Raw genomic sequence first — 15,880 nt, 5'->3', positions numbered from 1 at the left:
AGCTTCTTGGCTCGCTGCAGTTTTCTGTAAATGAATCCTCGACCTTGTTGTGCTCAGATTCAGTTTGACACGCAAAGGAAACAATGGACGGAAAGGTAGACGTACTGCTGTGGGATCCCTGGTTGGTGACGCTGTGGCTCCTCCCCTCTGACTGCATCACACACTGCAGCTCGTTGGCCGAGGCGACCTTCACTTCACACACAGCTTCTCCTGTCACACCACAAACAAACACAAAACACGTGTGAGGTATAACACAATAACGTTTTCCATATCTGCTTGGACGTCACAGTGAATAACCAGCAGGAAGTAAATCTTATAGTTTCCCCTTTAACCATAATTCTCATATCCAGTTCCACTGTGGTGCCACTTGTTGGATTATGACTTTGTGCATTTTAATTCCCGGTCTTCGTGAGAGTGAATAAACACTAATATACAATATTCACATTCGTATTTACTCATATTCAATAATACAGGCACTGTAGCTTCTGCATTACTACTTCCACTGATACTTTTAAAGGTATTACTAGTACTTTTAATGGTATTACAGTAGCTGGAGTGTAGTTTAGCTTTATTTTGCAGGGAAACAGATGTGAGAACAGAGTTCAAGACGCTGCATCTTTTTAACAGGATTTCTCCCCAAATTAAAAACCACAAATGAATACAAAAAAATTAAGATAAAATAGAGTGACAGTAGAATATTTTAATTAAATCATATCAAATATTGGTTTTACATGGACGTCACAGTAAATAACCACCAGGAAGTAACTCTTATAGTTTCCCCTTCAACCATAATTCTCATATCCAGTTCCACTGTGGTCCCACTTGTTGGATTATCTTTGTGTTGCTCACCAATGGAAACCTTGTTGTCGGACGTGTTGTTACTGAAACCAGAGCCGGAGACGGTGAGCCGGGTCCCGCCCATCAAGGAGCCCAGCAGGGGGGAGATGCTGTGGACCTCCAGGATGTATTCGATGGTTCCATTCAAGCCGTTTCTATGAAACAAGAAACAGAAAGAGTCGGAAATGAATCAGTTCAGTTGATTTGTTTTCCCTTCCTTGAGAATTGTGAGCTTATCCCGATGAACATATTTTGGGGGTAGGTACATTTTGCAGATACTATGTGAGAGTAGGGTTGCAAAGGGGCGGAAGGTTTCTGGTAACTTTCCATAGGAAGTTTAGCTCGGGAATTTTGGGAATTTTGAAAAAAAATAAATAAATACGCAAAAATTAAACGCTGAGCAATAAAAACATCATTCAAGACTCTATTTTAAAAATGCAGCACACACTGCACGTTGAGTTTCAACCCTCCACTGAGCATTCTTCCATCACATGCACAGATAACTCCCAGCATGCTTCACTCTACAGCAGGGCTATTGAGGCCTGCTGTAGAGTGCAGGACTAGTCAGGTAAGTTTCAATGATATTACTGGTAAAAAACATATTAGCATTCTGATTGAGGATTGTTCATCTGTTCATCTAGCCTATTTCCATTCATTTATCCATCAATTGTAAAATATGTTTACAGACAATTCCAATTGTTTGGCTAACTATTTATATCTCCGGCATTGCATTAGTGTTTTTTTACAAACTTTTTTCTCATCTTATTCTACAGAACAATGCCACGTGCACTCTCTCATGTGTGGAGACATTTCACCCCATCCAATGTAGAAGGAAAGGCTGTGTACATTTGCAAATACTGTGCAAAGACCTATGTTAAGAATGACACAACGATGCAGAAGCATATAGTCAAGTGCCCAAAGTTTCCTCAGGGCTCAAATCAGCCTATGACAAAACAAAATGTTTATATTTATGTCTGTATATGACAAGGTAAATACAGTTAGTATAAATTACCCACAACATTTCCAGTTTATTCCCGTTTATTCCCGTTAATTCCCCTGGAAAGTTTCCCACTTTGAATAACGTGAGAGTACTTCTAAATGTCTTTCTCAGTAGCTTTACCTTATCTGTGCATATCCGAAATTCTTGACCTGCACGTCCACCTTTTGCAGACCAGGCGGCAGCACAGGCAGGTGACAGCTGATGTTACTTTCCGCCCAGTGCACAGGGACACACTCCTTCCCACCCACGTACACGGCGCTTGCATTCCCTCCGTCTCCGAGGCGCTGACCCTGGAGGGTGAGAAGCCGGCGTTCTGCAAACAGGAGCCGGAAAAAAAAACATTGACACGTTATCGCCCGGAAAAAAAGATTTCTGTCGCTCAACTGGCAACATAATGATCACTTGTCACTTGACTAAATCCCCTTGAATCCTTTGGAAATGTTCCAGTGTTTGTTCCGCAGGATTACTTCTTGTCTGCTTCTGTATTGTCTTTTATAATTACAAGTGTCCTGAGCTCAGATTCTCAAGGTTTGACAAAAGCAATAGAAAAAAAAAACAGAGGAAACCTGTGAGTCAACATAACACAACGGCAGAACAAAACTCTGGAGGTGTTAGCGACAACAAAAGAGTTTGACACGAGGCTTTAATCTCCTGGTGCCACATGTAATTAGACTGATATGATTTGTTCCCATACAATTAGAGAGACAACTCACATGCAACCTAAGAACTTCACAATTTTGCAACAGGACAAAAGCACAGAGATAATCTTCATTCTCTAACATTGTCATTGTCAGAGAAATAATTCAGTACTGCAACACTAATGTGCCTTGAGTTGTGTTGTGTTTGTTTTGTGACAGAAGAAGAACACGAAATTACATCCTGTTCTTTTCATGAACAAAGGACAGAGCACATTCGGCATCACAGGCAGACAGATCACATTTCTATTGACCTTCAAGAACACAACCCATCCTGCCCATTTACCTCAAGCTCACATTTAAACAAATAAAAGAAGATCATCCCAGTGCTCTTCTGGATTCACCGCTCCCTACAACCAGTTACTGTGTCAAGATCTCACCTCACTGAGAGTTCATTCAACATTTGACTGGTCTGAACTCACCGAACACGGTGGAAGTGAACAGACTCAGGCCGGTGATACCAGGCGTGAGCAGCTCGTCGTAGCTGAAGGAGCCGTCGGCCGTCTCACTCATGTTTCCCACCGTCACCGTCACCGTCTGTGATGCATTAAGACCCTGAAAAAAGAAAGAAGAAGGTCTTATTAATCATGAAATATATATATCAAAGTGCCTTATTTAGAGCAGAGGTTCTTTGACAGCGAACCTTGAGCTTGATAATATTTCTTAATGAGCTGAAAGGTGAAAAGGTGAGTCCATTCATTCCTTTTTTCAATCTATATAAAATAGATGATGTAAATAAAGATGTATAACATGACAGCTCCCCAGAAGTGAAGCTGAATCCTCTTGTTTGCCTCCTGGTGGTCGACTTTGACCATTAAAGGACATAAACCTCCTCCATGGGACAAAATACAAGCAATTTGTCATTATAGCTAGTTCCTATCACTCGGATGTTAATAAGTTATTTGATGCTTTAAGAACTACTGCTTATAGCTTTGACTGAAGGAAGTGGAGACACGTCGTCCATCTGTGTTTACCATTATGATCCACCTTTAGATTTACAGCGTAGTACAATTATTTTTAGGTCACTGGAAGACTCCTTGTAGGTTTTAATTTATTTACATCTCTGCACTCGCCACCTGGAGCCAGTTTGCAAGAGTTAGCATAGTACCTTGTTTTAAAGAAGCAATGAAAAACGCCACGTGTTAACCTCGAGGTACAAGGTTAGTTGTTAGTTTCTAGCGCCTGCAGAGATATAACTGGAGTCTGAACACTTACTGCTGGTGTTCTGCATCTCAGCTCGGTGTCACTGGTGTAAACCAGCGTGCACTCCACACTGCCCAGAGTTAAACTGGTGTTGGGACTGAAGCCGAAGCCTTTCACCGTCAGCAGAGTTCCACCTAGAGAGAAACAGGAGAGAAGATCTCAGGCACGATTTGATCAAACCATTTATAATATCATGATTTGTGAGGTTTTTATTTCAGTGCAGCTGTTTGACAGGTTGTTTACCTCCCAGACTCCCCGACAGCGGCGAGAAGGACGACACGATGAGCTGGTAGGTGAAGTGGCTGGTGTTGCCGGATGCGTAGCGTGAGTTTCCCAGTGAGGGGAAGGTGACAGACACGGGGTAAGTTCCAGCGCTGGCCCGGCCCAGCCTGCACACCTGAGAGGTCGCTGCAATAAATACAAAAAAAAGGTTTAATTCAACTCCTTCCTCCTGATTGGAAGCTGCCAAATAATAACAACAACCTGAAGCTGTCATTTGTCAAACCATCTCCCACTTACATGTGGTCTGCTCAACATGGCACCTGACAGGTCCCACCATGATGGAGGCGTTCTCGCTGGCGAAGCCGGTCCCAGTAACAGTCAGAAGAGTTCCCAGTCCGTTTGATCCTGAAGAGAAGAGGTATGTTTAAAACATTCATCACCACATAGATACTGTAGGTACAGGAGGCTGTAGATATTGATTTATTATTCTTCCATTATTAATTATTAAAAAGTGATGTGATACGAAGCTGCACCGGATTTTTGGCACTTTGAAATAACATATAGTGTTTTGTACCAAATCCTCCATCCAGTCCATTACATTTGACCCAATAAAGCAGCTGATATGTTCATAGTTCACCTTGAGACGGGCTGATCCCAGTCACCACTGGAGTCTTCCCCTCGGACCAGTCGAACCCACAGTCCCCAGAACACTTTGAGGGAATGCCATTGATGGAAACCTCCACCTGTGAAGAACATCAAGAAAATTCCTCATCAAGAATAATGTGAAGCATGTGAAGAAGCTGCTACAGGGGAATTAAAGAGAATAATAGAAGAGTGCAGCTGTCAATCACACGAAGGAAGTACTAAGTGGAATGAATTCCTGCCTGAAGGCACAAAATTAAACCACAGCTTAATCCAAACAGGAAAAACACAACACTTGCTCGGCAGGGTTTCTCTTACAAACAAACACGGTTGACAGGTGAATGATGGCCAAACCAAAATCCAGGTGTGCCAGAGGCTGTTTGAATCCTTTTTGTTTACCTGTGGTTTGTGTTCCACGACACGGAAGAAATCTCCTCCCAGTTTGTAATTATACAGTCCTCCCATTCTCCTCTGTTGAGCTCTAACAACTGCGTTTTCTCCCACAACTGAGGAGCTGTTGATCTGCAATGAGAATAAGACACAATCTGGTCAGAGCAGGCGATATTAAGAGTGAATAAACACTAATAAACAATATTCACGTTCGTATTTACTCATATTCAATACTACAGGCACTGTAGCTTCTGCATTTCTACTTCCACTGATACTTATAAAGGTATTACTAGTACTTTTAATGGTATTACAGTAGCTGGAGTAGTAGTTTAGCTTTATTTTGCATTCGTACAAACTGCAGGGAAACAGATGTGAGAACAGAGTTCAAGACGCTGCATCTTTTTAACAGGACCTCTCCCCAAATTAAAAACCACAAATTAATACAAAAAAATTAAGATAAAATAGAGTGACAGTAGAATATTCTAATTAAATCATATCAGATATTGGTTTGACAGAAAAGGGTTCGGATTAATCCTGACCCAAAAGTAAAAGGTCTCAACTTCAAAGTCTCATATTCTGAGAATGAAGACAAGAATGAAGCAAGATGGGAAAGGGATTTCAAGAACATGTAATCATCTATAAACACACACATCTGATTTGAGGGCAGAATAAGTTGTGTTGGTAAAACATGAATAAGTAAGAGTGGAGTATGACCTGGATCAACGGCTGGTCTCCGGGGTTCGTGAGCCACTCGACCTTCCACTTGGGCTGCCGGCAGGTTCCCTGGTACCAGACGCTGACCTGGCCCATCCCTGCGATTCCCTCCAGAGCGTACTTCAGGTCCTTGGCGCTGATGTCCACAGACAGACCTGAGGACGAGTTTGTGTTAGACACGTCCCTGTAGAAGAAGCTCGGACACGTGTGTGGGACTTGGAATCTTTATTACATGTTTGACTGTCCCGAGGAAGTGTTGTGAGGGGCTTTGGTCAATAAAACGACAAGAAATCAGTGCTGTGGCCCATAGTGACGCGTATAAACGTAGAACTTGTTTATTCATAGGAGCAAACCAACACATGTGATCCCATTCTGATCTACCTGCAGCTCTTCCTCCATAAATCTCTGCATCGAACGTGCCGCTCAGCGGAGGCGAGGCGGCGTGCAGCCGGGTGGCGCTGACGACGGCTCCTCCTTCACTGAACTCGGCCATGTTCTCGCTGCTGTTAGACATCTTTGAAATCAGAAGTGGAAAAAGCAGAGAGTTAGAAAAGACACCTGTACCGTTTTTAACTGATACACAACCTTGTGTAGTTTTGTGTTCTTGTTTAAAGGCTCATATAAGAAAGGACACCGCAAACTAGCGAAGGATCTAAAAGCTGTGACCTGTTGCACCGATCGGTATCACAATAGAAATGAAATAATGAAATATTTTACTTTGTTTCTCAGCTTAGTTGAAAAATATCTATTTAGTATTTTCAAGGAGGAAGTTGTTTGTACAAAAACGTAACCACAAAGGCAGAAGGATTTCATTTTTTTTTATAAATACAGCAGAATGATGATGGATCGACTGTCGTAACAGTCGTCTCTGATTCTGTTGAAATCTATTGGGGAAACGATGACTGTTCAGCCTGTTGAGACATGACACACTACACCGGGTCATGATGGCGCCTCTACTGCTCTTATATCACATGACTGCAGGCGACTGGTCATTTCCTCTGTTTCCTGATTCAAGACAAATCCTCTTTTCCTTGAGCAACTGCTTTGAGAATCGTGACCTGGATGAATCCTGCTATTCAGTAAAGTCTTGTTTTGACTTTTATTACAGACATTATAATGAAACTTTAATTTGGGTGGCACGCTGACTCAGAGACCTGATGCTGTAGGTTTCATTTCTGACCTCAGGCTTTTCCTTATTTGGATTTTATTTCCGAGGACTCAAAAGCCGGGCGGATTAGAGCCTCCTCATTGTTGCTCCATCACACTGGGAATCACCCGTCTTCTGTCACACACTTATACTCTTTCTTTTTTTAAAGAGGTTAGGATTTCACCAGCTAAATCACTTTTTTACTTACTGAAATTTAACATGTACAAATTATAAAAATCACATTAAGAAAACATTGAGGCCTACTGTAAGTCGGGAGCTTAACGTTTTGGGGAGTGTCTGATTAACTTACAGACGGCTGCCACTTGCTGGCTTAATATTAGTCATTATCCTTTTTCAAAATGTGGGTTTCCTGGTCCCGAATAACAAAACTAGAAAGACAATTAATCTGCTTTTTCCAGTGGTCGACTATTGCTCCAATGCAGGAATCTACAGGCAATAAATCATAAATATGACACAGTTTCTCTAAAAAATATAAGTTAATGAATCCTTTACCTGCAGGAAGCCGACTTCTAGCATCGGGAAATCAAAGGCACAATCGACCGGCTTTGCTTTGATCTTGTAGCTGATCTGTGAACCATCTGATTCTTTGGTCACCGAGATTCTATCGAAGAAACGTCCCTCGAACGGTGGAGGCCTCCTCATGAGGCTCACAACTGGGAGAAACAACACAGAGCCTCAAAGTTAAATGTAGAACGTTAACGTCTTGGGATCAGTGATCAGTCCTTCTCTTAAGAATCACTATCAAATTCAGGAAAGAATGTTGTACTGTCCATTAAAAATATGTAAAATTCTGCTGTTTTCTGGACTGTGTTTGAAGAAAAAAACATTTCTGATTGTGTTGAACGCATTTAAAATTGGATTAACTATTTTGTCTATCACATGAAATTAATAGTAGACTAATTACCTAATGCTGAGTGATTTTCTATGATAATCTCCACTTGTGCACAGTTGACTGGGATATTAAATAAGCTGTTTACCATTTTCATCCATTGTGGTCGGCCTCTTTCCAATGTAAACGGCGTCCACGTAGAAATCGGCCCCGGAGACGTCCTGGTAGAGGTAGATCTCCACCAGGTTGTACCGGCTGCCGATGAATTCTGTCTGCACAGAACTCAGCAGGTCCATGCACTTGTAACCCCATCTGTGAAGAAAGAACAATCAAAGTTATTCAAGTTTTTTTTTTTACTGTTTCTGACAATTCAAAGTCACATTTGATAGATTTTAACCGACTTTTGGCTTTTAGTGAAGACTGTGCTGATCTTCGCCGTCTCTGTCGTGGTTTTGCCTTGACTGCTGCGATAGGAAAATTTAATTCCAACCTCATCCTTCAACGTTCCCTTGTAGGCGAAACAGAGCTGGAACAATGACAGAAACAGTTAGATTCCAGACTGTGTGTTCAAACCAGCATGGCTAATAACATGTGTATTACCAGATGTATTTACCATGGAATATGAGTCCAGTGAGATTTGTCCATATTGTTTGCCGTCCTCTTGAGTGTAGCTGTTCTTGAAAAGGACCTGGGGGTTCTTCAGTGACCACTGGCCACAGAAACCAGAGTATTTCTCTGGAGTCCCTTCCGCAGAAGTATCAAACTGGTGAGCAAACAAAAAGGCCAATTCAGATGTTGGTCTGGTAAGTTACCTGAGCTTGACCCAATAGTGTTAGCTGCATTTCTCATTTGATTTTTCAGTTAAAGAAAACAAAGATTTTTCTTTCGCCTTCGCTGACCTGAGAATTGTCCCCTTCAAAATCTTTAAAGTATTTCACATCTCTGCCTTCGGGGGTCAGGATCTCAGCGGGACACTCGGCTTGCATCATGTCCTCCAGAGCCGACTGCACCTGTTCACGGTCACAAGAGGAGAACCTCAGTATCGTTTATTCAGGTACAAGTCTGAATGTACTGCACATCCACTCGAGGAGTCATTAGTCTAAGATCATCACAGTTTACTTAGGGTTTGCAGAATTGGGGGATTCTGAATTTCCAGTAAAGCCTTGTCAGAATTGAGAATAATGAGATTTAGAGTTACAAGATGTTTTTTTCGTGACAGACCTGATCCTCAGTGGCGTTATAGGCGATGGGTTTTGTTGGGACTCCCCCCCAGAGCAGAGTGAACGTCTCCATGTTGCTCCTCCCCTTGGTGACCTCCGCAACCGAGACGTTGGTGTCCGAGCCAAAAGCCTCATGGTGAAGAGGTTTGAAATCACCTGCAGTCAAAAAGACAAACATTATAAGTTGCAGACATCAATCCTCTTCCCTCCCAGGCGTGTTTTTCTGTCTCTTCTTACCTCTGTCTGAATTGAATGTGACTAAGAAGTCGGATCTTTGGCTGGAATCCTGCTTGGTGACCTGAACCGTGTCAGGTTTGATGGACCAAAGGCTGTTCAAGGCTTTTTCCACCACAGCTGCTGAGGCGCTGACGGGGATCGGAGCTGAAGAAGACACACGCAAAGTTCAATGTGGTTTCATTAGATGAGTCTTGAGGGGTTTTGGTTCTGAGGTAATGCTCTAATGCAGAGGTCTTCAACAGGGGGTCCACGGCCCCTAGGGGGTCCGCGGAGGTACTGCAGGGGGGTCGAAAAATCTTTGGTTGATTAGAGAATTTTTTTAATTGTTTTATTTTCGAACCAATTTTTTTTCCACAAATTTAAATGTTTTTAAATACACATTAACATGCATCCAACATTTTGTGAGGCTGATTTGAACTTCTGCCTGACAACCTCCATCCGTCCAAGGTAAGATAAGTTGTGTGCTACCCATCAAGGTCAGACATCTCACTAATGTGGGAGCATGTGTGCCATCCACAGATGGCTTGAGGATTCACTGTCTCTTCTACATGTATGTTTAAAATAAAAACATGAATCTGTGAATTACTTTAATAGCTCAGTTTTGTAAGCAAGATGTTTTTATAAATGACAGTGGCATGGCCACCCTGTACATTGCACATGTTTAAATTAAAAACATGAATATATGAACCCTTGTAATATTTGAATAGCTTAGTATTGAATGCACAATAACAGGGTAGCTCCATCTCTCCACCAGTTTGGGGGTCCCTTGGCCTGAAAAACGTTGAAGACCCCTGCTGTAGTTAACCCAGTGAGTTGTCTCGTACCGGTCTTGGCGTTGCCGTAGCCCAGGCTGAAGAACACGCTGCCACAGAGGTTACCGTCACAGCTGCTGCTGACGCTCACATTCTGAACCTCGTTGACTGCAGCTGTGCTGTTCGGCCACGAGTCAAAGGAAAGCAACTGAGGGACAAAGAGAAGGAACTTTAGAGGCGAATCCAGAGTCATCACATGGACTTATTTAAATGATAAAGGCAATTAACATTTCATTATTGTATAAATATGTGCTGTTCAACACCATGGTATTATTCTCCTCACACCCAGCACCTCTCCACCTTGCTGTGTAGAATCTGATTTATGTTGTTTAACGTGTTTTGCCAAGTTTCCAGCCGTTATGTTAAGCTCAGGAATAAAAACTGCTTTAGCTCAACATTAAGCACAGAGATAAGAGCTCAGATTAAATTCTCTCATCTAAAAAAAAGGACTTGCTCCCTGTTTCCAGTATTTATGCAAAGCTAAGCTAATAATCTCTTAGAAATTGGGTGTAGTATTTAGCATATAGATAATAGAGCAGTATAAAACCTTTCATCTCAGTATTTATTTTCCATTTTCTAAAATCTTGAAAACGTTTTTTGTTCGTTATGGTGAGTTATTTAACCACATTAGCAACAGGTAAGGTAGGTTAGCATCCCTTGAGGTAGGTTAGCATCAGGTTAGCAACAGGTAAGATAGGTTAGCAACAGGTTAGCATCGGATGAGGCGCCACACACCTGTTCCTCATCGAACACGTCATATCGAGCAATGATGAGCTGGATCTCGTTGAGAGCAGCCTTGGTCTGGTATTGTGTATAAGAAGACTTCTCACTGATCAAGCCAACACTCAAATCTGTTAGACCGCCGTAATCCTGATGTAATACTTCGATGTAGTAGCTAGAGAGAAAGTGGGATTTGTTGGTATTTTCATGTATATGTTCTTAGCAACAGTAAAACACAGTATGGAGGATTCGTGAGCCATACTTACGGTTTTCCTTTCTCGAGAACCATCACTTCAGACACGGCGTGTGTCCTGGTATAACGTGTCTGGGTCAATAATTTTACCTAAAGTGGAAAAATGTAAAAAAGGAGTTGATATCAAATATATATATATATATATATTATATATATATATTTGAGATCTATTTGTATTATGTTATTTAGTTTGAACTAAACTGTTATGTCATACTTTGTCTTCAGGGCGACCGGAGTTGCTGAAGTAGAGTTCACATCGGTCATCACACAGCATGGTCACCTTGAAGTTACCACTGGCTGGAGCGACAATGAAACCTCTGAGTCGTGAGCAGAAATTTCTTAATGTATTTGGGAAGTCATCCTGCAAGGAGTCAGTCCACTGGGACCAGTATCCTGTCGTGTTCTCATTGTAGGTCCAGATGTCGGTCAAGGATTTGGGTCTAGTGGCGTTCCAGACTTCCATCTTCAAACCTCGGCTACCTGGAAGCACATGTGGTGAGATGAGGCCATTTGCCAACAGTCAACAGATTTAAATCATAACTGATGGATGCAAAGTGGGAAATAAATAAACACACAAGGAATGACCAGAACATTGAAAGTAATTTTTCTTTGGCTGTAAAACAACTTTGACTCAAATTAAAAATGTATTTGTCTCCGAAAGCCAAGGCTCTTGTTGGTCTTGTCCCTGCTTAAATACTTTTTAAAACATGTTGGTTCTCAGGAGATCTGTATTAAAACTGAAAATGAATTGAACATTTAACATTTAGTATACAGGTAAGAGAGAAGTATAAAACCTCCCATCTGAAATTGGACTAGCCAGTTTCTCCCGTTTCCAGTCTTATCAAGTCCTGCTTTGTTTTCGAGCAGCGAAGATGAGTCACAACATTTTGTCAGAACATTTAGTTTGATGTGTGAATAAAAACATGTCTTCGTCTCGTCAGATAACAAATTATCTTCTTACAGCACAAAGCAAATCAAAGGCTGGCGAGACCTGATGGACTGTGACAAGTGATAAGACCAGATCAACATCTTCAACGGGTTTTCTGGCAGCTGCTTTAAATTCTTCCAGTGATCCAGTTGACAATGGAAGTTCAAGCGCTGAACGAACAATGACACAGCAACAAATGCTGTGATGGTTTGAGACAAGTGATGCCCGCATCTCATTACAAGACAAAGCCAGAGAGACGGCATGTTCCCACCTGGGAAGACGCTGTTGTTGTTCATCTGGTGCTCGGCAGTTCTGCACATAATTCTGTCATCGGACACCATCTTGATTTCACAAGGCAGACCTGAAGAAAGAAAACTGTCCGGTGAATGAAAGTACAAAATAACATTCCACTGCCACGACCTTATCTTTATTATCATGTGCACTTGTGAGAAGTTTCGGTCGAGAATCTTCTTCCTGGAAATACAATTATTGCTTTTGTCCAGGTACAAAATGAGGAGTAGCTCTCAACCCTTTTACTTCACAAGACATTTGTACATTTAGTTCTACACTGTACTTTAAAAGGCTTCAATACCATTTTGAAGTACTTTATTGACAATTTGTACTTCATAGTTTTAGTCCATTGTAGTAATAATAATAATAACAGACTCATAGTATCCATTTCAACGTTTTTTACTGTTAAGTAATACTTTGATTGTAATATTTTCATATTGAGGTATTACTACTTAATAAGCAAGTTTTTACAGTCTCCTGTTTTGTTAAATTGTACTTACTTTATGATAGTGTAGACTATATTGTCCAAAGTACATTTAGTGTCAGTGCTGGATTAAGATGCATATAATTTATTATATATAGTATTCTTTTCATAGGTTACTTGTTTGTACTATGCATCTTTCCAACGTCTTTTTATTGTTGTGACATCCCAGTTTACGAGATGAAGGTATTTGTGTTTGTAGACAGATTCAGAAATACTCACAAAAGTAGATTTTGGGAATGGTTGTTTAACTTAGACCATATGATTAATCTTTACTCTGGTCAGTTGCAGATACATTATTAATATATGAAATCTATTGTAGACATGCAGATTTAAAAACATTTCATTGGAATAATTATTTCCAGGTATACTTAACTGTTTCTACAGTCATTTGACACTCTTATCTGGTTTATAATCATTTAAAATGTAACATATTATTTGTATTTACTTTCCCTCAAACGATTTCATGCCAGAGCTGTGATTGAGAAATAATGACTTCCCATACAATTGTGTCAATCATGAGCTGAACTCAAAGTCAACAGCTTGTTAAATGACTCATGCAATATTGTGAAAGAGCGTCACAGTCTACTGTCTCTCAGTATTTCAGAAAATTCTCTTCTATCGTGCAGGAATTCTACTGCACATGTTTTCTTTTGTTGTAAAGTATGTGCACATAGTGTGGTGTTGAAAGGGATTAATACTGCTGCACGACAATGGGTCCCAACCATGTCGAGGGTTTGTTTAGTGGAGACGCACCACAACAATGCAGCATACTTAAAAGAGTAAAACAATATCGGTAAAGCTGTCGGGCTGGAAACTTGGCTGCAGCCGTGGAGTTTCTGTTCAAAGTTTTCCAAAGCTCTGATTGCGACGATTACCTCCAACGAGAACTCGTGCTGGCTGATCGGTTTGGTCGAAGAAGCGGCCGTGGACGGTCAGCAGGGTTCCGCCCATGACGCTGCCCTTGGAAGGAGAGACTCCTGTCACCTCTACTCGACAAAAAGCAACAAACATGTCAGCGTAACGAGACTTATGGAACATTTACTGTGAATACATGTCTCGCTGTCTGAAGTACCTGCGTAGGTCTGGACCATGGAAAGTTTATCCACAGATGAAACCGTGTACAGAATCAATTCGGGCAAACTCCTATAGAATGGAAATATGAGCATTATTAATGTAGTTGTGTGTAGTATCAGTTCACTTAACTGTATCTGGACTTTCAGAGGTTGAATATACACGGGCGCAATCTTTACATATAAACACTTGGAGTGGGCACAATGTTTTACCTTCCAAATTCAGAATCCAGAATGTAGCTCAGGTTGTGATGCCCTGTTGGAAATAAAACGTAATAAGTGAAAAACTGTTTGATCAATTTAAAAATACACACATTAAATCCAGCTGTAACTGTGCAGCAAACCAGCTTACCAACATATGTTCCCGTCATTCTGCAGCTCATTTTTCCGTCCCAGGAAGTTTCTGAATCCAGTCGCAGGTTATATCTTCAGAAACGTTTGAAAGACTTTCAGCAACGTATAAATGATGCATTTTACTTCTCACTATGATGAACTATCATTGTGCTGCATTTTTACTTTGATTTCATTTCTAAACCCTGTCCACATGTAGAAAAGCACACTTACAGTTCATCTGACTGTGGTTTGAGCATCTCACACGGCATTCCGCCGATGTAGGACCTGCAAGAGAAACAAGATAGGATCAACTGCTGCCACATCGTTAAACTAAGAATCTGCACTTAGATAGATAGATAGATATAGATAGATAGAGTACTTTATTCATCCCCGAAGGGAAATTAAGTTGTCATAGCAGCCGGTATATTTGAATACAATAAAATACAATACAATACAATAGAATAAAATTAAAAATATTGAGGTAGAAAGAATAAAAAACAGAAGCACAAGATAAAATACAATAAAATAGGTAGATAAGGTGCATTGGCAAGATGATGGTAAAAGTACTGATGATATGATGGTAATGGTATTGTTAGACAGTATATAAGAATAGTACAGTATATATAGTATATAATATAACATAATATATATTTATATTTGATAGTAATTATACCAATATAAAAGCAGTATATGGTAATAATGGCAGCAACAGTATATATAATAATAATAGTAATGGTGATATAATAATAGTAATTATAACATGTACACATAAATAAATATGTGTATATAGACTTATGTAAACAAGAATATACAGAGAGTATATGATATATAGTAGAAGTATGAATATGAATATAAGTATTTGACTATACAATAGGTAATATAATATACTATGAGTCTAAGAATATGTAGACAGAGTGTGCAAAAGACAATATTATTGTATAAAATGATATATAATATCAATATGGTTTATAAACTTATGAACTTAAATGTATTCTTCAAATTTTTCACACAGCATGAAAAAAATAGACCTCTTCTAATTCACATCTGTATTTGGGAACAATATCAAGTGTCATTTTATCTTCATACCTGACAAATCTGACATTGAGGCCATTTGTGCTCACAGCCGTGTTGCTTCCATACACGTCGGTGTAGATCCGGCCTTTCAATGTCAAAATTGTGCCTGCAGGGATATGGAAGTTGGGTTTAGTTTAAAGTTCAAACTGGTCTGAAGTGAGGACCACGTGCTGAAGAGGGGAGGACTGTACCTGGGGGGCCGCTGACTGGAGTAACAGCACGGATGGTGGGGGTGCGCCACCAAATAGACTGAGCAGAGACAGGAAAAGAGAAGCATGTGTGAACAATCCAAACTTGACAGCAGGGGACGACCTGATGAAGCAGTTAAACTGTAGATTAAACCGTAGAACTTACATATAAACTGCAGTGGTGATGATTTCCCCGGCATATTTTGCTGTCAGGAATGGCAACGCCATCCACCGTGACATGGACCACGTACCAACCTCCGGGGAACGCCCTGTGTAGGAAACAAGTGAGAGTCTCTGCTGAAGTGGCGTGAAGACGTTATTGAATGTGTAGAAAGTCCCGTCAGCCTGAAGCCTACCTGGTGTAACACATGATCTGGTTGCCGTGTGTTGAGTCTTTCTCCACATCGCAAGGGATGGACGAGGTACCTGACACCAGCGTCACATGGTTCCCGTAGGTGTCGTCTTTTGGATTCAGCTGGAACTGTCCCTCCTGGGAAAAACCTGGAAGTGGAAGGAAATAACCACAATCATCAATTTGAGAACAAATATATTACATCAATTGTATGCCTC

The 15,880-nt window shown here is 40.7% G+C and overlaps 1 protein-coding gene across 1 annotated transcript in view; it reads right to left on the bottom strand.

Moving 5' to 3' along the window:
• Positions 1-15,880, bottom strand: part of pkhd1l1.1 (PKHD1 like 1, tandem duplicate 1) — a 43,608-nt gene that overhangs the window by 27,243 nt on the left and 485 nt on the right. The window contains exons 3-34 of the mRNA XM_061093395.1: positions 15,667-15,811; positions 15,477-15,579; positions 15,314-15,371; positions 15,135-15,228; positions 14,280-14,333; positions 14,068-14,141; positions 13,929-13,971; positions 13,718-13,788; positions 13,521-13,631; positions 12,141-12,231; positions 11,157-11,427; positions 10,956-11,032; positions 10,705-10,864; positions 9,982-10,117; positions 9,158-9,301; positions 8,922-9,076; positions 8,600-8,710; positions 8,314-8,463; positions 8,102-8,226; positions 7,849-8,012; positions 7,364-7,524; positions 6,085-6,217; positions 5,704-5,858; positions 4,999-5,121; positions 4,595-4,700; positions 4,255-4,362; positions 3,979-4,143; positions 3,748-3,869; positions 2,955-3,087; positions 1,958-2,150; positions 850-992; positions 106-210 (exon numbers count right to left, since the gene is read on the bottom strand). Of these exons, the coding sequence (XP_060949378.1) occupies positions 106-210; positions 850-992; positions 1,958-2,150; positions 2,955-3,087; positions 3,748-3,869; positions 3,979-4,143; positions 4,255-4,362; positions 4,595-4,700; positions 4,999-5,121; positions 5,704-5,858; positions 6,085-6,217; positions 7,364-7,524; positions 7,849-8,012; positions 8,102-8,226; positions 8,314-8,463; positions 8,600-8,710; positions 8,922-9,076; positions 9,158-9,301; positions 9,982-10,117; positions 10,705-10,864; positions 10,956-11,032; positions 11,157-11,427; positions 12,141-12,231; positions 13,521-13,631; positions 13,718-13,788; positions 13,929-13,971; positions 14,068-14,141; positions 14,280-14,333; positions 15,135-15,228; positions 15,314-15,371; positions 15,477-15,579; positions 15,667-15,811 (3,984 nt within the window). The remainder of the gene's footprint in view (positions 1-105; positions 211-849; positions 993-1,957; positions 2,151-2,954; positions 3,088-3,747; positions 3,870-3,978; positions 4,144-4,254; positions 4,363-4,594; positions 4,701-4,998; positions 5,122-5,703; positions 5,859-6,084; positions 6,218-7,363; positions 7,525-7,848; positions 8,013-8,101; positions 8,227-8,313; positions 8,464-8,599; positions 8,711-8,921; positions 9,077-9,157; positions 9,302-9,981; positions 10,118-10,704; positions 10,865-10,955; positions 11,033-11,156; positions 11,428-12,140; positions 12,232-13,520; positions 13,632-13,717; positions 13,789-13,928; positions 13,972-14,067; positions 14,142-14,279; positions 14,334-15,134; positions 15,229-15,313; positions 15,372-15,476; positions 15,580-15,666; positions 15,812-15,880) is intronic.

This window comes from Limanda limanda, chromosome 19, assembly GCF_963576545.1.
Source record: "Limanda limanda chromosome 19, fLimLim1.1, whole genome shotgun sequence".
NCBI classification, from domain to species: domain Eukaryota; kingdom Metazoa; phylum Chordata; class Actinopteri; order Pleuronectiformes; family Pleuronectidae; genus Limanda; species Limanda limanda.
This window is presented reverse-complemented; position numbering and strand designations above follow the sequence as displayed.